Source organism: Clytia hemisphaerica, unplaced genomic scaffold (assembly GCF_902728285.1).
Source record: "Clytia hemisphaerica strain Z4C2 unplaced genomic scaffold, Clytia hemisphaerica genome assembly, whole genome shotgun sequence".
Classification (NCBI taxonomy): Eukaryota; Metazoa; Cnidaria; class Hydrozoa; order Leptothecata; family Clytiidae; genus Clytia; species Clytia hemisphaerica.
Window position 1 is genome coordinate 1,210,450 of NW_027103417.1, and position 22,546 is coordinate 1,232,995.

Here is a 22,546-nt window from a genome sequence, read left to right on the forward strand (position 1 = left end):
GGTTTCCAAAACTTCCCGGTGGATTTCCCTTTTGTGCCAAGTATTTCGTCACCGATTGCAGAACGCCCGCGCCTTGGTTTTACATAAACGCCGGAGGATTGAAACTAAATTCTATCGCTAGATTTCAAAAAATGTAGTCCTCCAAAGCAAAGGAACCGCTACATACAACTCGTCCTCATGATTACGGCGCATCCTATCCGCGTTTTGGATGGGAAATAATCAGTTTCATTTCAATTTCTCTTGCCTGAGAAGGGTTAAAGTTTCGTCTCTAGCCCTTCGGGGAAACTCAATGATTTCAACAGATCATCATTGAGAAGTGTTAGACTATTCTACAGTCTCACTCTATCACTCAAAGTTTCCATTACTCGAACAAGTTTGCATTTCCCCTTGCGTGCTCGAGTTATGGAGACTCTCTTGTATATATTAAATGAAACTGAAATAGAATCATTGTGAAAATATGACGTAAAAAGGTATTGGTAAAATAGCTTAAATACAATTAGAAAGTTTAGTTTTAGAATCAAAGCATTTTTGAGTTCAAATAAACAAGTTGATCAGACAAAATTTGGCAATAAACTAAGAAGTCGGCGATCAACTGAAAACGTATTTCTCTAGAGAGTGAGTTTCTGAAAGGCAAGAAGGAAATGAGGCAATCATGAAAATATTCGACGACAATGAAATTGATTTATGACCGCACGAATCTCTTCTTCTGTGAATTTGGATGTAAACAAACCTATTACTAGCCTGTAGCAGACAGTTGTGATTTTTTATTTTGCGGTGAGAACATTAAACGTTGACATTTGATGTGATACTGGCTAACCTACTGTATTACAGGATTCAAATTTCATGATAATGATGATGGTATTGGCTCATTAAATTACATAATTGAATTGCACAACACCAACGAGTGCTAATGATGTACCTGTCCTTATAATGATGAGTAGCTAAGCTATCTTTAGAGGCCGGAGTGAGCTACTTAAGGCTGTGCTACCAAAAAGATTGGCAGTTAGAACTTTTTCAGATTTTTTTTGTTCCTTTGGGGGAAAAGGTACGTCATCACTCTGATAAAAGAGTATGGGAAGTGTGCTAGACATTGTATGTGATATGGTGACGATACTCATAGGTTCAACACCTACGAAGATGTTTGTCCTCTCGTGTAGTTCGAGTATCGTCGTCTATACACCAATAACTCTGTCGTGTCATGTCTCATGGGACAAAGATAAATAAAAATTATCTCGTTAAGAATATCATTTGAATGGTAAGCTTTGCAGAATTTCATGAAAATTTGAATATGAAGATGAAAAAAGAAGGAGATTTTGAACTTCAAGCTCCCACTGATTTCATATATTTATGAAATATATCGATATAGTTACTATGTGGCAGTTGGGGATTCTCAAGGTTTTGACCCTACACGTTTTTTTATAAAATTTTGGATAATCTTTTAAAGAAACGTGTATCCAAATGGGTATAAGCATGGATTTATTATAGAGACTCTGGACAAACATCGAATGAAACGGTGGAGAGTGAAGTATTGTATTTCCATTATTTCAGGAAACAATCGATGTACAGGCTTTGTCCGCAAAGGACAATGTTATGGCGGACTCGAAGGACTCTGATTTTGAAAAATGATTAATACTCTTATTTGTAAAATGTTCTCTAACTTTATCTATTCGTACTTTTGCTGCCGAAAAGTTTGAAAATAAATGCTAGAATACCAAGCGGGTACATTTATGTGATCTGTTGTGAGAAAAACATCACCAGACAAGTAAAATCAAACAAAATGCTTATAATGACACGAAATTTTCAATTTGAAATATCTTTCTTATATTTCTCCGAGAAGAGCTGAGATTGACATATATTAGACGTGAGTCTCATAGCTCCACTGTGGTATGAAAATCTTTTGGTGGCACTTGGTGGCACGGTGGTTTTTTTAAGGTTAAAGTATAAAATTTCTGGTGTCAATATTAAATTTCTTATACATAGAATGTTTTTGCATCTTTCTCGCAATATAAAACGTCATAACGACATATCATTTGCAATTAACTAGCTGAGTTTGAATCTCAGAGGAAAGTTTAAAGTCTCATTTGGGAATTGGATAAGTGTATTTTGATGAGAAATGCAACTAAAATGATACGAAAAGTCATTTAATGGTGGGAGGAGGGTGAACAACAATGTCATTACTGCGGACAAGGCTTGTACATGAAATTTGCAAAAATCAGCTAGTTGTTTTTCCAGTGTCTATAATAATGGTATAACAGTTAGTCACACTAGGAAATCAAGCTTTCAGAAAAAACAACATCAGTCATCTACAGGATGTATTTGCAACAACAAGGATGAGAGTTACCTGAATCAAGTTCAAGTTCCCAAGACAATTAATTAAAACTTGAAAACTTAAAATGAGACAAAATGACTAATTGCGAACGTACAGCATCCAGAATATCAACCATAACCAAATTTTGTCATTCAATTCCCGAGAAAGCACTTCGATTTTTAAGGGCTTGTTTACACGCTAAAGTAAAAATATTTTCAGACATGTAGATGGGTCAATGTTGGGGTCCTGCAAAATTTCCGGGAAATAGCCTATCCGGCAGTGCGCGGATCTAGCGGTGGGTTTCGTCTCCTCCATAGATCTTTTTCTTGGGAAGTTGATCTTCAAATTAGCTTTCAAGGTTGGATTGGCTCAAATCTTTTCATCTATGGCTCAAATTTTAGGCAATTTCTTATAGTTTTCGAAAATGTTAATCTCATTAAAAAGCGCCGGGTTATTTTTTCATGAATCCCCTTAGAAGTTTTGCGGCGCATTTTTTTACTTGTGAGTCAAGTAAACGATGTAGCACTTTCGCAGCATTAATCTTTGATACGCATTTTGGCGGGACACTATCGTGACTAACTGTATAAGAAGTGTATAGTTTTCAAAGGAGTCTTAACGGGCATTTCGTAAGTACATTTCATGGCATTAACTTGTAATGTATGTTGTTTTTAATAAGAACATCCAAAATTTTTGAAGCCTTAATCGGATGTTCCTAACTTTCTTGATTTTTAGCCTAAAAATGTTCTTAAAATGTTCTAATTCTCTCCATTTTGTGAGCATTCTTACACACTTTTTTTAAAAATCGAGTTTTCGAGTCCGCAAAGCCTTAAAATGTTCTTAACTTGTTCTTAGCATTTTGACCATCGAAGCCTTATGTTCTAATATAATTTGTTCTCATAAAAAAACGCGTAGATGATATGTTAAAAATGAAATATAACATTTCTGAAGATTGCGCAAAAGTCTGATACGTCACATTACAATAAGTGTATTTTGTAAGTCGAGAACTTCGCAAATTTCCTAAGAATGTAGTAAAGTAAGGAGAAATCTACACTTGAGAAACTTGAGTCCGAAAAAACTTGGAATGTATACCACATTAACATAAATCAACGTCTGAAATTTTGCGGTTCAGAAGCGATTTAGTGTGGAGAATTTATTTACAAAGTAAGAAATATATTTATGGGAAAATACTAAAACATGAAATCCCCATGTATGTGTACGAGATTTATTTTAGTGATTTTCCCCTCGCAACAAATGGTGTTCTTTGGTTCGCGAATTTATTTGCACAGGTCATAATTTGCCTGAGATTGTTAGAACGGGGGATTTTTCAACGCGAGTCAGGCCAATACCGTATAATGGAAACTTCAATCGTCGGCCAGGACTTAAATATTTGTGTTGTTTGGAGGAGTAAAATATATTGCAACATAACAAGTTTAGTATGTCGATTCTAAACAAGTGTAGAAATCTTTTTCAAGTGAGATGTTTTAAGAATTACGAAACCGCATTACAAATCGTTCAAGTGTTTAAGTTGAAAGATCTTATCTACATTACGTAATGTGATGTTTATTTAAAGAGGGTTTTTATCTGTAGTATATCTATGTTACTTTACTGCGCGTTTTCTTTACGAGAATATCCTTCAAAATCTTTTAAGCCTTCGGATGTTCTTTTTTTTTTGAGGTTTGAGCCAAAAAACAATGTTCTTAAAACCATTTTGTAAGTATTTTCGTGAGATTTCCTTGAAACTCGGCGCAGTCGACGAAAGCCAAGTTCTTAACTTATTCTTAGAATTTCGGTCATTGAAGCCTTATGTTGTTAAATAATCTGTTCTTATAAAAAAAACGTGAAAATGTTACTTCACTACCACTTCAAAAGATGTCAGTAAAAATCAAACCTACATCAATTTATTACGCAAATTGACCATATAAAGAACGTACCGCTTTTAAAATAAACAATTCTTATGAAATCTTTTCAGGAAAGAAAACATACAAATCAAGGCACACAAAGTTAATGGTGAGGTAACTTGATTTTATCATTAATACAGTATATGGCCCCCAAAACGGAGACGGCCCCCAAAACGGAGGTTGTCATTAAAATGAGGATTCTGACTTGTAGATTTATCAGAATTAAACGATTTTTGTTTATTTTGAAAGAATGATGGTTAAACTTAAAAAATGAGCATGTTTTTGATGGTTTGAGACAGATTCAAAATAACATATTTGCGTCTGAAGGAAATATCTTAACACCAAAATTAGATAAAAATTGCATATAACTCACTCTAGCTCCTTGGATATTGAAAATAAGTTATGTAAATGGGGTATATGAAACTTTCTACACCTAATGCCGTTCAGAAAATGCAGATACATCTGTGACTTTAGAGGATGGGTAAAAGATATAGCATCTTAAAGGTCGACCAGTATTTTGGGACCCTAGAATCAGCTTTGATAGAACCGAAAATTCTAAATATGAGAAACAGCAAAAAATATTGGAATTCCATTCCTATCAGCTTGAGTTAATAGCTTATAACAAAAAATTAACATTATATATAAAAGTTTTCGCTGAATCAGCAAAAACAGCAAATTCTGTCATTTTTTTGTAAAATATAGGGGAAAAATACCTTTAAAGCTTAATATTTTCAGTTTCAGTTAAGCTTTTTTTCTAAAATTTTCACAGCTTATTCCATACATGAATGGAACTATTTTCAAAAGAGATTGGTTTTCAGTAACTTGATTAAGACGTTGTTAAATCAAAATTGTAATTTTGGAAATTTCTAAATTTTCAGTTTGGACTTTGCAACATCGAAAATCTTGAAATATTTCATAAAAATCATAAATTTTACATTTATCGGGTCGTAAATTTAAGGGTAAACACAAATATGTTCATAGTTTTTCCCCCTATTACCACTGGGCTTAATAATTTGATTTTAACTACACCTCCGTTTTGGGGGCCCCAAACCTCCGTTTTGACAACCAGGGGTATACTGTAAAAATTTTATCAAACAAATTTATGCCCAAAACCCTCTAAATCGCATTTCAAAACTATGGTCAAAATTTTGTATTCATATCTCAAAGATATCTCGGGTAATCGCTAAAATTGCAAACCTCCGTTTTGGGGGCCATTAGAAAAAAGCCACCTATCTTTAAGCGATTGAAAAATATTGTTGAAATTGAAAATTTTGAAAAAGAACTTCCAGGAAATAAAGTAGAGATGTTAAAGCTTTTCATGCAGCAAAAATTTTTTTAAAACCTCTTTTCCTCTAGCTTTGAGAGAAATTTCAAATTTGATCGACGTTTTGGGGGCCACATACTGTAGACATATTCTACCATTTTATCATGTTATTTAGTTAAGTCCATTCGCTTTACTGTCCGAAATTATACCTCCAAAACACTCAAATAAGGTAATTTAAAATTTTAAAACCAGGCTATTTAGAGGAATTTAACTTGTGACAGCAGAAAATAACGGTTGGGGGTCCTAATAAGAACGAAGGGGGGGGGGGGGGGGTTTTTAAAATCTTTCGAAAATGAATAAGTGGGGGGAGACATGCTTCATCCCACCAACACAAGAAAAAAAGTGCGTGTCTCATGGTTTCTTTTTTTGTTTCATAGGACAAAAAGTGAGGGAAATACCCAAAAGACACGCTGATTTTTTCCCTGGGGCAATGGAGCAAAATTGATTCTAATCAATTTTGCTCCATTGTTCCAGGGACAAAAGTGAGAGAATCACAAATGTTATTAAGAGAAAAATGGGGTGGAGACACGAGAAATCATTTTAGGTTGGTGTGATGGAGGTGCTTTAAGTGTGCATTAATAATTTTTATGCTTGCCATTTTGAAAGCAAATTATTCGAGAAAAATAATTTCGCTCGAATCATTTACCGTTAAAAAGGTAATTCAGAGTACTATAATTTTTAAGAAAAATAACTTTCAAATTTTTGAAAATAAAGATTAAAAATGAAGAAAGAAAAAAATGTATGCGCGATTGAAACCTAAATAAACCTAAAAAAAGATGTGAAAAGTTACGGACTGATGGTATTTGATTGGTTGAGAGTGCTCGATACTTGAGTGCAACCAAATTTTCTCTTATATATTCAGATTTTTCATATCTTTCTTAGAGAGCATGCGTTAAAACCTTCCTTCAAAATTGGGCTCATAGTTTCAGAAAAGTACAAATTCAAGATTTCTTGACCAGTAAAAAAGTTTTTTTCTTCTTTTACATCTTCATTTTCGAATTAAGATAATTCATCATCTTAGCAAAATATTTGGTAAATAAGATTTGAGTATACATAACTCTTAAAACCGAAGTATTTCTTGAGATTTCCAATTTTAAGTGGGCTGAGTAAGTAAGAAAACTACAAAATTATTTCAAAAAAATGTTTAAAAAATTTTTGTTTTAGCTTTCAAAATGATGGGAACTTTTAAACTTTTGTAAAATGCTTGAAAGTTTATGAAACCATATTGTACTTTTCACAAGAAAGGGGAAATTTACTTGAAATATTATCAATTGTAACCTGCATGTTCTTCTTTTTTTATTGAGCAATATTTATCTACAAAATATAAAAAATGGTAAGCGTGACAAAAGAGTAAACACAATATCGTAGAATAAGAACAATTTTCCTAGTTATCCAATTCCTTATGGAATCTTAGAGATCAATCTCGAACATTCCTACTAAAATCGATACTAAGGGTTGATACTAAAATCTAGAACATCATGATGTTTAGTGACGCGGTGGTGTGGTATACCCAAAAAAACTTTAAAAATCAAATTATTACCATGGGGCACTAAAATACCAAAAATGTGGAGAAAATTTGAGAGTTTTTTTTAGTAACTTATTGGTACTAAAATGAGCAATTTTCATAATTTTGTGAATTCTTTTACAGAATCTTTCGTGATATATTCAGAATTTTTGCAATTTTTCAAAAAAAATTAAAATTTCCTCATTTGCTCGATTCATAAAGCATCATTGTTTAAAAGTATCAATTTTTGAAGAAAAAAAAAGAATATCCCGTTGCAAATATCAACCCTCTTGAGAAAAATGGTCCCCAGAAGACAATAAAATTCGTCAAGAAAATACCAAAATTGGGTGGTCTCTGTGTCAAAATATCCCTAATAATTTTAGTACATGATGCTGAATAACCGACAAGCTCGAATGTCCACAATACCAAATGTTCTAGCACTTCACCTTCATAGCGAAGAGTCTGGGTCGAGCCAATCATAGATAATGTGTAATTAAAACAACGAATAAAAATATTCGTCAGATTGAAAAGAAATTCTTTGGTAGACGAACCAAAGTAATCATCACCGAGTAATTTATTCAAATCTCTTTTCAACAAGGTTTCCCATCCAACTCACCTTTTATGATCACTCTTCCAACATCAACGATTCGTATCTGTCATGTTCATAATGGTAGACATGGTTGGCAAGTAATACACGTCATCCTCTGATAAACCTGTCAAAATCAAATGGAAACGTATACTTTGTATTCAAAATTTGGAAAATGGAGAAAGCAGAATTTCGATTAAAATCTTCAGCCGGAGTTTGTTGATTTTGTACCGTTAAGGTACCACTATAGGACGCGGGTCATATTTTTTTTAACGGAAGACACCATTGTATTCAAACGTTCAAACTTAAATAAGAAAAGTGCAGATTCACCGTCGTTCTCAGCCAGTTAGGATCTAGTCAAATCGAAAACGAATCGTCTCCGTCGCAGAAAATGTGCCATGTATAAACCTCGCTATTATGACATTTAGAAATGACCGTGTTTGGGCAAAAAAGCTTTTAAAATCGACCCTTTAAACTTTGATTGCATATAGAATTTATCAAGTCGATTCTTTTACAAGACCCTTGAAGCGCCAGCAAAACCTACCCTTTAGGATTGTTGGCAACTAAACCTTTTAATTTCTCTTTTTAATTCTGACATCAAAATGTACACGGAGGGGTCGAACTTAACCCTAACGAACAATTATATTCCTGAGCTGTTCGACATCACCGAATAATAATAAGATCTGAAAAGAATATTACCTTTGGACGGAGAAAGTGGTTCGCCAAATAAAGAAGTCTTTCTTCGAACCAAATAATGTTTCGTTATCGATTTGTTCAATTCCAGAAACTGTGAAAGACAAGAAAGAAACATGAAAAACTTGTTAAAAATATAAAATGTTTGACTAACAGATATACACAAGGCGAATCAAACTTTTTGAATTAAAAACAAAAATTTAAAAAACCTTCATTCATGATATCCGAGTAGTTTTAATGTAAGATAAAGTAACTTTTTAAAGGTAATTTTCAAAATCAATTGCCGTACGAGCTATAAACTCTGACACATTCTTCACGGAACATACTTTGAATTTTCATTAGTACACACTCACGTAGTGACAGTGCGCAAGGCTGGGTCCCCAGTTCACACTAAAGATGATGCCTTTCTGTTTGATGCTCAGTAATAGACCTTATCGGAGTTTTTGTCTTTTCTAAAAAAGCGATGCATTGTGGGATTGTTTCGAGTGTATAACAATAGAATTTCCTCGAGGAATTTCTAAGAGATTTCTATTGTAATACACTCGAAACAATCAGTGGCACCTTCACTCTTCGGATAGAAAAATATCGGAAGAGAAGCCTTCAGTTCGCATCCTACTTCGCATATAACTTACTCTTGTCTCCCGAATAGACGGGGGGGGGGGGGGGGGTCCGAATAGGCAGGGGGGGGGGGGGTAGGAAAATTTTCTAAATTCTAATAAGCGGGGTGGATGGAATAAGAGGGGGGGGGGGGGTAATTTGAAGACATAATTCTTTTTAACTGATATCAATTTCAACAACAAAAGTGAAACTTTCACAAATGAACACGTAAAATAAGAACCAATACTAACAAAAAGGAAAATTTTAACAAGTTTAAGGTCTATCTACACTGATATAAATAATTTAATTATTAAAATTTAATTAGCAGGGGGGGTCTTAATAAGAGCGGGGGGGATGGATTTTTTTTGCTCTTAACAATTAGCGGGGGGGACGTCTATTCGGGAGACAAGAGTACGTACAAAGAGCACTGCTAATGAAAAAACACGTCTACGTACCTTCAATAATCGCATGGTGGCTTCAGGGAAGAGAATCAGTTTGAAGTATGAGATGAGACTTGTCTAGAAAAACATAAACATAATTAATGATTTAAAACCCTTCAACAGTTTCTCAAGGCAAGGTTGTTTCGTCTGCGACGGAAAATAGATTTTACGCAGAAAATAGCACATATTCTTGAAATTTGAAGAAATTTGAAGAATTTTGAGACGGAGAATCCTCTTCATATACTTTGCTGGGTACCTGCATCTTACAAGAATGGGCTTTTTCAGAAAAAAATCGTGCACCCCCTGTTGAGGAGGTCCATTTCCGTTCAAAGGTGGTAAGGTTTGAAATGCAGTGGACTTCCATAAGGGTAGACGAAAATCCGTCAAAAATAAGCGGAATTCCAAGGGGGTAATGATTGAAAATTTGTAAAAATTCGGAATTCTAGAGGGGTATGATCCTAAAATTGCCTGGAATTCCAAGGGGGTAATTCACAAAAGGTTGGAGCTCCTCAACAGGGGGTGCATGGTTTTTTTCTGGAAAAGCCCAATAAATGTCCGTATCAAAAAATATCAGCAGATTTACTCATCACAGTTGAACAAAAAATATCAAAATGAAATGATGTTGAAGAGGTCTCGTTATTGGAGGATGCCATAACGTGCCTATGCCGTCGTCATTAAAGCTAATTTTAGTCATCATTTGCCCATTTGACAATCTCTAATTCAACTTTCTACAATCCGATACGCTCAATTATTCGTAATATCGAATAAGTCACCGCCATGAAGAAACTCAACGACGCTTTTCTATTCGATAAGCTTCCTTATTCGATGAAATCTAACTCCCCTTGCAAATCGAATTAGAGAGTGTCAACTGTATTCTTATTTCCAAAACCTGAGACTCTCGGAGAAAAAAGAACAAGAAAACGGTTCCCTGCCCAAGCATTATGAATCAAGCATTGGCCCTGCAATTCAATGTTGCTTATAACAACCGCTACCAGTGACAGAATTTATTCGTAAAACAGACATTGATGAGGGGGATTGGGCCTCACGAAAGATCAGCCTAGTCAAATTATAATTGAGAAAAAATTAAACGAATCCAACAAAACAGACCTGCTTGACTCCAGGATTCAAGAGTATGTGTGTCAAAACATTTTCTTGAAATTTGCGAAGAAGCACACTGTTTAGTTCACCGTTCATCTTCAACCAAGGGAAAACTTTCATTGTACGGTATTCGCTGAAATTAATGAAAAGAAGGAGATTTGATGAGAATAAATTCCATTCCACTTACACAGGGACGTGGCAAATGTTATGATATTGTTGTTCAGATAGAATGTTCAAAAGTGCGTTGCCTTTCGTCTAAGAACGAAAGCAAGAGCGACTGGGTCCAATGTTTATGTTTATGATTGACGCTTGATTTGTTGCGATTGCTTTGCTTTAGCCAAACACCACACTGAAAGTTTACTTCCCCACACAGAGTAATGGAAAACAATTCACCCACATAGTGTGGGTTTGTTAGGACGAAAGCAAACACATATTTGACTTATCCATGGGCCCCCAAGAGCCGTTTGAAACAAGGGGGTCGAAAAAACAGTTTTAAAGAATAGTAGTCTGCAAAAAGGTAACGGGACCATAGACCAGCTCCTGCTCCTCATGGTCATATGATATATATGTTAAAATTGAGCCTATGCAGCTTTTCACGTTATAGTTAATAGCCGAATGTTGAACCATTATTTTAATCGATTGCTAAAGGTTTGGGGCTACTAGAAACAAATTTCATCAAGATGAAACATAAATAAGTTGCAACTTAATTGTTAAACTTTGTTTCAAGTGGCCCAATAAAAAGTTTCAAAAGTTTTCTGAAACTGTTTCTATCTAGACAAAATCGTTACTTCAAATGCTTCTATTTGATGAAGAATGTTTCATATGGCCCCGACCTTAACTTACCATTGAATTTGGAGTTCGTCACTTCCGTTATTGTCTCTCAATAAAATACGTTGTGAGATCTTCTTCTTCCCTTTCGGTACCGGTGCTTTGTCCTTCGAATGCTGCTCATTATTATCGGCTGACGGCTTTTTAGCAGGTTCTTTCGTTTTTAATGGTAACTCTTTTTCCGGTAATGGATTTTCGATTGTCAGATCTTCTTTCTTAAAGTTTTTAGAAAAGATTATTTTCAAAGAGTTCTCAAATAAATTAAACACTTTACCTTTACCTTACTTTTTATTCCTAATAAAAATCTTAATTTTTTTACCAAAATGTATGAACTAGGTCACAGTGTGGATGTAAACCACACTGAAACGACCGCCTTCCCCATCACGCATCACGCTCGCGAAAGAGCGCGCGCACATTATTAACGCCTACATGTCATCTCCAGTACATTTTAGATTATTCATTGAAAACAGATTACAATATAGCCATTTTTCATGTCTCGATTTTTCAATTCCGAATAAAAGACATTCAGGGAAAAAAAAGAGAAACACCTGGGTAATCTAGTTAAAAAAACCGAAAATAAATGGTGGAGTAATGAGCCAAGGCAAAACGAGATTAGCGTACCACTATGAAAGAAGCCGCCTATGGCGGTCGATAATGGGTCAAAAGACTTACTCTTGTCTCCCGAATAGACGGGGGGGGGCAAATAAGCAGGGGGGTAGGAAAATTTTCTAAATTCTAATAAGCGGGGGGATGGAATAAGAGGGGGGGGGGGTAATTTGAAGGCAGAATTTTTGAAACTGGTATCAATTTCAAAAACAAAAAAGAAACTTTAACAAATGAACACGTAAAATAAGAACCAATACTAACAAAAAGGAAAATTTTAATAAGTTTAAGGTCTATCTACACTGTAATAAAATATTAAATTATTCGAATCTAATTAGCGGGGGGGGGTCTTAATAAGAGCGGGGGGATGGGTTTCTTTTTCATTTAACAATTAGCAGTGGTTAGGTCTATTCGAGAGACAAGAGTAAAATATAGATTGATAAATTTCACTTACTTGTTTCTCAGTCATTTCCAGGCTACTGGTACCGGTTTCTTGATTCTTTAACTCCATTTTTTCTTTATTTGGAAGATTCTTATGAGATACCAGATGTGCGTTGACTGAATGCGTTTCAGAGCTTGCAATCATTGGATGAAGGTAATGTAATCTTATTATTTTCAGCCAATTCTTCCTCTCCATGGTCTAGGTTCTCGTCAACCGTTGCTTTAGACAATGGTTGGTTTTCAGACGGATGTTTTTTATCAGAACATTGTGATCCAGCTTTAGGTTCATTTTTAGAAACTTGATTCTCTGGTCTAGTTACTTTTTTATTAGCTGTCGTCTCAGTGACGGCAGAATCGGCAAGTTTGGTTTCTGAAGTTTCCATAGCATTGTTTGATTGTGTTTTTTCGCTGTCTTCAATTTCTGATGCTGCCTCTTTAGGGGTGATCCTTCGATTTTTCGTAACAATCCTCTTCAGTGATAAGGTGATCTTTATTTTGTGGAGGTAGTCGGGTTTCTTTGGGTACACGAATTTCAGTTTTATCGTCAGCAGGAGGTTTATTTTCTGAATGGTCTTCTGTTTGTTTGGTGATAGTGTTTATGATGGCCTTGAAGAGAGAAAAAGAATTTATATTTTATGATTCATTGAATCAAAATTACATATCCGACTGGTCTTATCCAGAAAAAAATTCTTACACCCCGACCTGTTGATACCAACGTTACCGTACCAAGGGATTAGAGCTCTTCCAATTCAAAAGGTGGTAATTTCATAAAATTAAAAAATTCTCTCTAAAATAACCGGGATTTCTTGTCCCTAGATTAAAGAAAACATAAAAGTTTCCAGACGGCTACAATATCATCCTAAGATAGCATGATCGGATTCCAAGAAGGTTATAGCATTTCTAGATAGTATAAAGAGGTTAAAAAAGGTTGGACCTTCTCAACAGGGGTGATTATGTTTTTTCTTCAGCAAAATCAATACCAAGCATAGGCGAGATAACCTATGATATGTGACGTAAAACAATTGTGCCGATCTTAATACAAGCAAGGAGCATAATCTTAAAACCAACAATCCAGTACTCATTATTATATGAGCCCTCTACATCAGGGGATGGATCCTACTCGTTACGAAATAAAAATTTCTTCTTTTTCAAGTAGGAATGCAAATGTCTAAAACGCGGTTGAAACATACACCATGAAGAATAGTGGCGACACTCGAACTACGCGGTGAAGTATATTGCTCGTCGCGAGCGTAAAGCTATTTCTATTTGATAATTCACAGGAAGTTTACATTACCTATTCTCGCGAATCACACAGCAATGTCTGACATATCATCCACACTCTTGTATCAGCATAATACTCTCCATCAATCATTTTGATCACCCTCCTGCAGATTTTCAAAATAATGGCAGAATCAAAATAAGAAGAAAGACAAGGAAATTTTTCTTTACCTGTGGAGCCCTGAATGTCCAAGTTTGAATATATTGCCAGTATACAATGATCGCATGTTCGTGTCCAACTTGGTAAATCTAAGAAACAAAATGAGGTATGATAGGAAACCACACTTTGGATTTTATTTTCAACGTTGTTGGCCAAAGAATAATCGTGTATTATAGAAATGAAACATCTCTTTTTATCTCCAAGTATCTGACGTAAAACCGCCAAAAGGAGAGTCCATCGCAAATCATATACGTGGCGTTTTGGCTTAACCATATTGGTGAAAACTTCGACAACTTTGCATATTACTTGAATAAAAAAGTAGGCCATGGCGTTCTAAATCTACATCTAGATTTAGAACTCCATGAAGTAAAGGCTCATTCTCGAAAGCAGAGAAGTGATTGTTCTATTTTTAGTATTCGATTTTTAATATCATTTAAACCGTAATTTATTGAATATAAAGAAACAATCTAAAGATTAAAAGAACATGCAAGAGAATTTCTTGTTCCTAAAAATGAAGTTTTGGTGAAAAATATCCAATGAGGAACTATTTTCAAAAGAAAACCCAAAGGACAAGTTTTTCGGGTTTTTGCTCAAAACTTTGGGGAATTTGAAAGTGACCGTCATCAAAAAAGAATTTTTGTCAAAAGTTAACCTTTCATATGACAAGGATCTTGTGTGCCAAATATCATCCAAAAAGACCCACTAGATCAAAAGTTAAGAGGTGGTACAGGAACAAGCCCCTCCCAAGTTTTGAACCGCCAATAAAAGCCTAATATAAAAAGGGTTAATGGAAAGATAGTTAAGAGAACAATTTTTGGCGACTTTTCACAAAATTCTTTGAATGACGTATCAAAATAAATTGAAAATAATTGACGTCAAATAACTTAATAAAAAAAGAATACAACTAATTTAAAAAACGAGAGAAAACAGCTCAACCAAGCATATGATGGAATAAAAATGCACTTCAGACTCAACACTACAGGAAAGAAAGACACGACTTATTGAAACGAAAAAATAACCACACAACTTTGGCTCTTTCACAGCAAAAAGCGAGGCGCGCGCTCAATCTTTCGATTTCGATGATAGACCTGCAAGAAAAGATCTTAGAAATCAAGGAAAGATTGAAGAGCTCAAGGAGAGGGGTAAGAGGTGGGTCAAGTGAAAGAGTTCAAACAACTTTGGCTCTTTCACAGCAAAAAGCGAGCGCGTATTTCGGCGGAGCCTCTCCTTGCGCTGCTCAATCTTTCGATTTCGATGATAGACCTGCAAGAAAAGATCTTAGAAATCAAGGAAAGATTGAAGAGCTCAAGGAGAGGGGTAAGAGGTGGGTCAAGTGAAAGAGTTCAATTTTGGCTCTTTCACAGCAAAAAGCGAGCGCGTATTTCGGCGGAGCCTCTCCTTGCGCTGCTCAATCTTTCGATTTCGATGATAGACCTGCAAGAAAAGATCTTAGAAATCAAGGAAAGATTGAAGAGCTCAAGGAGAGGGGTAAGGTAAGAGGTGGGTCAAGTGAAAGAGTTCAAACAACTTTGGCTCTTTCACAGCAAAAAGCGAGCGCGTATTTCGGCGGAGCCTCTCCTTGCGCTGCTCAATCTTTCGATTTCGATGATAGACCTGCAAGAAAAGATCTTAGAAATCAAGGAAAGATTGAAGAGCTCAAGGAGAGGGGTAAGAGGTGGGTCAAGTGAAAGAGTTCAATTTTGGCTCTTTCACAGCAAAAAGCGAGCGCGTATTTCGGCGGAGCCTCTCCTTGCGCTGCTCAATCTTTCGATTTCGATGATAGACCTGCAAGAAAAGATCTTAGAAATCAAGGAAAGATTGAAGAGCTCAAGGAGAGGGGTAAGAGGTGGGTCAAGTGAAAGAGTTCAAACAACTTTGGCTCTTTCACAGCAAAAAGCGAGCGCGTATTTCGGCGGAGCCTCTCCTTGCGCTGCTCAATCTTTCGATTTCGATGATAGACCTGCAAGAAAAGATCTTAGAAATCAAGGAAAGATTGAAGAGCTCAAGGAGAGGGGTAAGAGGTGGGTCAAGTGAAAGAGTTCAAACAACTTTTGGCTCTTTCACAGCAAAAAGCGAGCGCGTATTTCGGCGGAGCCTCTCCTTGCGCTGCTCAATCTTTCGATTTCGATGATAGACCTGCAAGAAAAGATCTTAGAAATCAAGGAAAGATTGAAGAGCTCAAGGAGAGGGGTAAGAGGTGGGTCAAGTGAAAGAGTTCAAACAATTTTGGCTCTTTCACAGCAAAAAGCGAGCGCGTATTTCGGCGGAGCCTCTCCTTGCGCTGCTCAATCTTTCGATTTCGATGATAGACCTGCAAGAAAAGATCTTAGAAATCAAGGAAAGATTGAAGAGCTCAAGGAGAGGGGTAAGAGGTGGGTCAAGTGAAAGAGTTCAAACAATTTTGGCTCTTTCACAGCAAAAAGCGAGCGCGTATTTCGGCGGAGCCTCTCCTTGCGCTGCTCAATCTTTCGATTTCGATGATAGACCTGCAAGAAAAGATCTTAGAAATCAAGGAAAGATTGAAGAGCTCAAGGAGAGGGGTAAGAGGTGGGTCAAGTGAAAGAGTTCAATTTTGGCTCTTTCACAGCAAAAAGCGAGCGCGTATTTCGGCGGAGCCTCTCCTTGCGCTGCTCAATCTTTCGATTTCGATGATAGACCTGCAAGAAAAGATCTTAGAAATCAAGGAAAGATTGAAGAGCTCAAGGAGAGGGGTAAGAGGTGGGTCAAGTGAAAGAGTTCAAACAACTTTGGCTCTTTCACAGCAAAAAGCGAGCGCGTATTTCGGCGGAGCCTCTCCTTGCGCTGCTCAATCTTTCGATTTCGATGATAGACCTGCAAGAAAAGATCTTAGAAATCAAGGAAAGATTGAAGAGCTCAAGGAGAGGGGGTAAGAGGTGGGTCAAGTGAAAGTGTTCAAACAACTTTTGGCTCTTTCACAGCAAAAAGCGAGCGCGTATTTCGGCGGAGCCTCTCCTTGCGCTGCTCAATCTTTCGATTTCGATGATAGACCTGCAAGAAAAGATCTTAGAAATCAAGGAAAGATTGAAGAGCTCAAGGAGAGGGGTAAGAGGTGGGTCAAGTGAAAGAGTTCAAACAACTTTGGCTCTTTCACAGCAAAAAGCGAGCGCGTATTTCGGCGGAGCCTCTCCTTGCGCTGCTCAATCTTTCGATTTCGATGATAGACCTGCAAGAAAAGATCTTAGAAATCAAGGAAAGATTGAAGAGCTCAAGGAGAGGGGTAAGAGGTGGGTCAAGTGAAAGAGTTCAATTTTGGCTCTTTCACAGCAAAAAGCGAGCGCGTATTTCGGCGGAGCCTCTCCTTGCGCTGCTCAATCTTTCGATTTCGATGATAGACCTGCAAGAAAAGATCTTAGAAATCAAGGAAAGATTGAAGAGCTCAAGGAGAGGGGTAAGAGGTGGGTCAAGTGAAAGAGTTCAATTTTGGCTCTTTCACAGCAAAAAGCGAGCGCGTATTTCGGCGGAGCCTCTCCTTGCGCTGCTCAATCTTTCGATTTCGATGATAGACCTGCAAGAAAAGATCTTAGAAATCAAGGAAAGATTGAAGAGCTCAAGGAGAGGGGTAAGAGGTGGGTCAAGTGAAAGAGTTCAAACAACTTTGGCTCTTTCACAGCAAAAAGCGAGCGCGTATTTCGGCGGAGCCTCTCCTTGCGCTGCTCAATCTTTCGATTTCGATGATAGACCTGCAAGAAAAGATCTTAGAAATCAAGGAAAGATTGAAGAGCTCAAGGAGAGGGGTAAGAGGTGGGTCAAGTGAAAGAGTTCAAACAACTTTGGCTCTTTCACAGCAAAAAGCGAGCGCGTATTTCGGCGGAGCCTCTCCTTGCGCTGCTCAATCTTTCGATTTCGATGATAGACCTGCAAGAAAAGATCTTAGAAATCAAGGAAAGATTGAAGAGCTCAAGGAGAGGGGTAAGAGGTGGGTCAAGTGAAAGAGTTCAAACAACTTTGGCTCTTTCACAGCAAAAAGCGAGCGCGTATTTTTCGGCGGAGCCTCTCCTTGCGCTGCTCAATCTTTCGATTTCGATGATAGACCTGCAAGAAAAGATCTTAGAAATCAAGGAAAGATTGAAGAGCTCAAGGAGAGGGGTAAGAGGTGGGTCAAGTGAAAGAGTTCAAACAACTTTGGCTCTTTCACAGCAAAAAGCGAGCGCGTATTTCGGCGGAGCCTCTCCTTGCGCTGCTCAATCTTTCGATTTCGATGATAGACCTGCAAGAAAAGATCTTAGAAATCAAGGAAAGATTGAAGAGCTCAAGGAGAGGGGTAAGAGGTGGGTCAAGTGAAAGAGTTCAATTTTGGCTCTTTCACAGCAAAAAGCGAGCGCGTATTTCGGCGGAGCCTCTCCTTGCGCTGCTCAATCTTTCGATTTCGATGATAGACCTGCAAGAAAAGATCTTAGAAATCAAGGAAAGATTGAAGAGCTCAAGGAGAGGGGTAAGAGGTGGGTCAAGTGAAAGAGTTCAAACAACTTTGGCTCTTTCACAGCAAAAAGCGAGCGCGTATTTCGGCGGAGCCTCTCCTTGCGCTGCTCAATCTTTCGATTTCGATGATAGACCTGCAAGAAAAGATCTTAGAAATCAAGGAAAGATTGAAGAGCTCAAGGAGAGGGGTAAGAGGTGGGTCAAGTGAAAGAGTTCAAACAACTTTGGCTCTTTCACAGCAAAAAGCGAGCGCGTATTTCGGCGGAGCCTCTCCTTGCGCTGCTCAATCTTTCGATTTCGTGATACGCTGACGAAAAGATCTTAGAGTGAAGCAAAAGATCTTAGAAGAAGGAAAGATTGAATTTCGAGATGAAGAATGAACAAAAATTTGAAAGGAGAAAAGATTGAGGTGGGACGGAGAGTTTTACGTGGGTCACAGCAAAAGCAGTTCAATTTTGGCTTTACAGCAAAAAAGAGCGGTTAAAGCTCTTAAACTTTTGCTCAATTTTTCATTTCGACCGATGGACCGCAAAAAATTAGATCTTAAAATAAAGATTGAAGAGACAAGAGAACAGAGGTGGGTCAAGTGAACAAGATTTGGTCTTTCACATCAAAAAGCGAATGCCTCATTTTGCTCTCTTTCGTTCCTGAAGACTGCAAGAAAGATTGCTTTTGAGAAACCAAGGACAAGAAAAAATGAAGAAGGAAGGGTAGGGTTGGGATCAGTGAAAAAGGATTAAATTTGGTTTCACAGGTGAAAGCAAGCGTGATTTCGGCGCGCCTTCTTCTTTGGCTCTCAATTCTTTCGGTTTCAATGCTTCCTCAAGACTCCTCCAAAATAGGATGACTCAAGAGCTATTCTTTTAGAAATTAAGAAAGATTGTAATTTCCTTTTGGAACGGATAGGCGGTAAGAAAGTTTCACCCTCCTTTTCCTCTTTCGATTTCGAATGAGCCTGCAAAGAAAGCTTAGAGTCAAGAAAGTTGAAGCCAAGCTCTTCAAGTTGGCTTTAAATATTTCCCTTTTGACCGCAAAATTGTATTTTGAATCTTCTCAAAACTCCAAAAAACATCTCACAAGATAAAAGATCATTCTTTAAAAATCAAACCAAAAATCGTTTAATTCTGCTTTCTAAAGCAAAGAGTTTCATTTTACATGAAAACCTCGTATTTTGCGGGCCTCCTTGCCTGCTTTTGGATTGGATGCCATAGAAACTTAGAAATCAAGGAAAGATTGAAAGAGCTCAAGGGAGAGGGGTAAGAGGTGGGTCAAGTGAAGAGTTCATTTGGCTCTTTCACAGCAAAAGCGAGCGTATTTCGGTGGAGCCTTCCTTGCGCTGCTCAATCTTCGATTTCGATGATAAGACCTGCAAGAAAAAGATCTTAGAAATCAAGGAAAGATTGAAGAGCTCAAGAAGAGGGGTAAGAAGTGGGTCAAGGAAAGAGTTCAATTTTTGGCTCTTTCACAGCAAAAGCGAGGCGATTTCGGTGGGAGCCTCTCCTTGCACTGCTCAATCTTTCGATTTCGATGATAGACCTGCAAGAAAAGATCTTAGAAATCAAGGAAAGATTGAAGAGCTCAGGAGGGGGTAAGAGGGGTCAAGTGAAAAGAGTTCAATTTGGCTCTTTACAGCAAAAAGCGAGCGCGTATTTCGGCGGAGCCTCTTCGCCTGCTCAATTTTTCGATTTCGATGATGACCTGCAAGAAAGATCTTAGAAATCAAGGAAAGATTGAGAGCTCAAGGAGAGGGGTAGAGTGGGTCAAGTGAAAGAGTTCAATTTTGGCTCTTTCACAAAAAAGCGAGCGCGTATTTCGGCGGAGCCTCTCCTTGCACTGCTCAATCTTTCGATTTCGATGATAGACCTGCAAGAAAAGATCTTAGAAATCAAGGAAAGATTGAAGAGCTCAAGGGGAGGGGTAAGAGGTGGGTCAAGTGAAAGAGTTCAATTTTGGCTCTTTCACAGCAAAAAGCGAGCGCATATTTCGGTGGAGCCTCTCCTTGCACTGCTCAATCTTTCGATTTCGATTGCTCAGACTCCGATAGGACCTGCAAAAAAGAAAAGCTTGAATTCGAAATTGGGAGGAGGGGGGACACAAGGATGGGTTCATGAGGGTTTGGCCCTTGAGTGTGGTGAAGTGAAAGAGTCAAAGATTGGTCAAGGCACAAAGAAAAGTCTTAGCTCTTTGTGTCGGCGGCGCATCTCCAATTTCGCGACCTGCAGCGCAGGAAAAATCTCCACTTTCGGCATTTTTTTTGATTCGACCTGCAAGAGATTTTCTTGAAGACTCAGGAGAAATCAAGAAAAGATTGAGAGCTCAAGAAGAGGGGTTGCGTGAATATTTCCTCAAAGTTTTTTGAATCTTCAAAAGCAAAAAAAAGCTATTTTCGGTTCGAGGTGGAATCAGGAAAAGAGAAGAGCTCAAGGAGAGGGGTAAGAGGTGGGTCAAGTGAAAGAGTTCAATTTTGGCTCTTTCACAGCAAAAAGCGAGCGCATATTTCGGTGGAGCCTCTCCTTGCGCTGCTCAATCTTTCGATTTCGATGATAGACCTGCAAGAAAAGATCTTAGAAATCAAGGAAAGATTGAAGAGCTCAAGGAGAGGGGTAAGAGGTGGGTCAAGTGAAAGAGTTCAATTTTGGCTCTTTCACAGCAAAAAGCGAGCGTGTATTTCGGCGGAGCCTCTCCTTGCGCTGCTCAATCTTTCGATTTCGATGATAGACCTGCAAGAAAAGATCTTAGAAATCAAGGAAAAGATTGAAGAGCTCAAGGGGAGGGGTAAGAGGTGGGTCAAGTGAAAGAGTTCAATTTTGGCTCTTTCACAGCAAAAAGCGAGCGTGTATTTCGGCGGAGCCTCTCCTTGCGCTGCTCAATCTTTCGATTTCGATGATAGACCTGCAAGAAAAGATCTTAGAAATCAAGGAAAGATTGAAGAGCTCAAGGAGAGGGGTAAGAGGTGGGTCAAGTGAAAGAGTTCAATTTTGGCTCTTTCACAGCAAAAAGCGAGCGTGTATTTCGGCGGAGCCTCTCCTTGCGCTGCTCAATTTTTCGATTTCGATGATAGACCTGCAAGAAAAGATCTTAGAAATCAAGGAAAGATTGAAGAGCTCAAGGAGAGGGGTAAGAGGTGGGTCAAGTGAAAGAGTTCAATTTTGGCTCTTTCACAGCAAAAAGCGAGCGTGTATTTCGGCGGAGCCTCTCCTTGCGCTGCTCAATCTTTCGATTTCGATGATAGACCTGCAAGAAAAGATCTTAGAAATCAAGGAAAAATTGAAGAGCTCAAGGGGAGGGGTAAGAGGTGGGTCAAGTGAAAGAGTTCAATTTTGGCTCTTTCACAGCAAAAAGCGAGCGTGTATTTCGGCGGAGCCTCTCCTTGCGCTGCTCAATCTTTCGATTTCGATGATAGACCTGCAAGAAAAGATCTTAGAAATCAAGGAAAGATTGAAGAGCTCAAGGGGAGGGGTAAGAGGTGGGTCAAGTGAAAGAGTTCAATTTTGGCTCTTTCACAGCAAAAAGCGCGCGGAGCCTCTCCTTGCGCTCAATCGATTTCGATGATAGACCTGCAAGAAAAGATCTCAGAAATCAAGGAAAGATTGAAGAGCTCAAGGAGAGAGGTAAGAGTTGGGTCAAATGAAAGAGTTCAACTTTGGCTCTTTTACAGCAAAAAGCTTTTTGTATGTCTTGATACAGCTCTGGTGAACTTAAACTGGTGTCATTCATGTATTGATATGCCATAGAGTCCGACCCATTTTTGAAAGGAAGAATACATTTTTTTAAAGTGAGAACTTACCATTTCGAAATTTAACATATGTTGAACATTTTCTTTGAAATCTTCGTGAAATAACGGTAAAGACGTTCGACAGTAAGTCTAAAAAATGAAAAAAATTGATCGACAAAAAAACCCATTAAGAAAAACAACGAAAGAGTGTGCAGTTAGTTTTTTACTCAATAGTGACAAGCATATATAATTTAACTAGTCTGGACTTTACTTAGCTGCAAGTAACACACAATGAAATACCCCCATAGTACATATGATTTTGAGCTGTAAGAATCATGATGATGCGTCAACGAAACGATTCTTATGTTATGAAAGATTTATATCGGGCCACAAAAAACCATGCCCGATCTTAGGTAATTTTGGCTGACGTATTTTCTGTGTGGTATTTCTGAGCGTTAGGGTGAAAATTTTGAAAACCAGACCCTAAAATACAACTGTATTCTACATAGATACTAAACTATCTACATACAATCAGTATTTTTCGGTTGTTGTTTTTCAAACACAGGAAGAAATATCTTCAGTTTCTCGTGAAGCTAAATTCCTTAACGATATTACCTTTTCCACGCACTTATC

The 22,546-nt window shown here is 37.7% G+C and overlaps 2 protein-coding genes across 2 annotated transcripts in view; both read right to left on the reverse strand.

Moving 5' to 3' along the window:
* Positions 1–7,243: 7,243 nt before the first annotated feature.
* On the reverse strand, positions 7,244–12,516 carry LOC136797730 (uncharacterized). The gene is made up of 6 exons (XM_067054318.1): positions 12,334–12,516; positions 11,292–11,491; positions 10,458–10,581; positions 9,366–9,428; positions 8,320–8,407; positions 7,244–7,747 (listed from the first exon to the last, which is right to left on the reverse strand). Exons 1-6 carry the CDS (start codon positions 12,514–12,516, stop codon positions 7,674–7,676), a joined length of 732 nt encoding a protein of 243 aa, XP_066910419.1. The 3' UTR covers positions 7,244–7,673.
* The window catches only part of LOC136797725 (general transcription factor 3C polypeptide 1-like), a 63,218-nt gene continuing 53,005 nt past the window's right edge, over positions 12,334–22,546 (reverse strand). The window contains exons 32-34 of the mRNA XM_067054311.1: positions 21,986–22,063; positions 13,770–13,847; positions 12,334–12,926 (exon numbers count right to left, since the gene is read on the reverse strand). Of these exons, the coding sequence (XP_066910412.1) occupies positions 12,756–12,926; positions 13,770–13,847; positions 21,986–22,063 (327 nt within the window). The 3' untranslated portion in view covers positions 12,334–12,755. The remainder of the gene's footprint in view (positions 12,927–13,769; positions 13,848–21,985; positions 22,064–22,546) is intronic.

What these genes read in the sequence shown, in the direction of transcription:
- LOC136797730 (XM_067054318.1), bottom strand. Translation starts at nt 12,516, where the DNA reads ATGGAGAGGAAGAATTGGCTGAAAATAATAAGATTACATTACCTTCAT. An exon ending in CCACCATGCGATTATTGAAG is followed by an intron (nt 8,408 to 9,365) that starts GTACGTAGACGT and finishes TGTCTTTCACAG; the next exon opens with TTTCTGGAATTGAACAAATC. An exon ending in ACCACTTTCTCCGTCCAAAG is followed by an intron (nt 7,748 to 8,319) that starts GTAATATTCTTT and finishes TGATTTTGACAG; the next exon opens with GTTTATCAGAGGATGACGTG.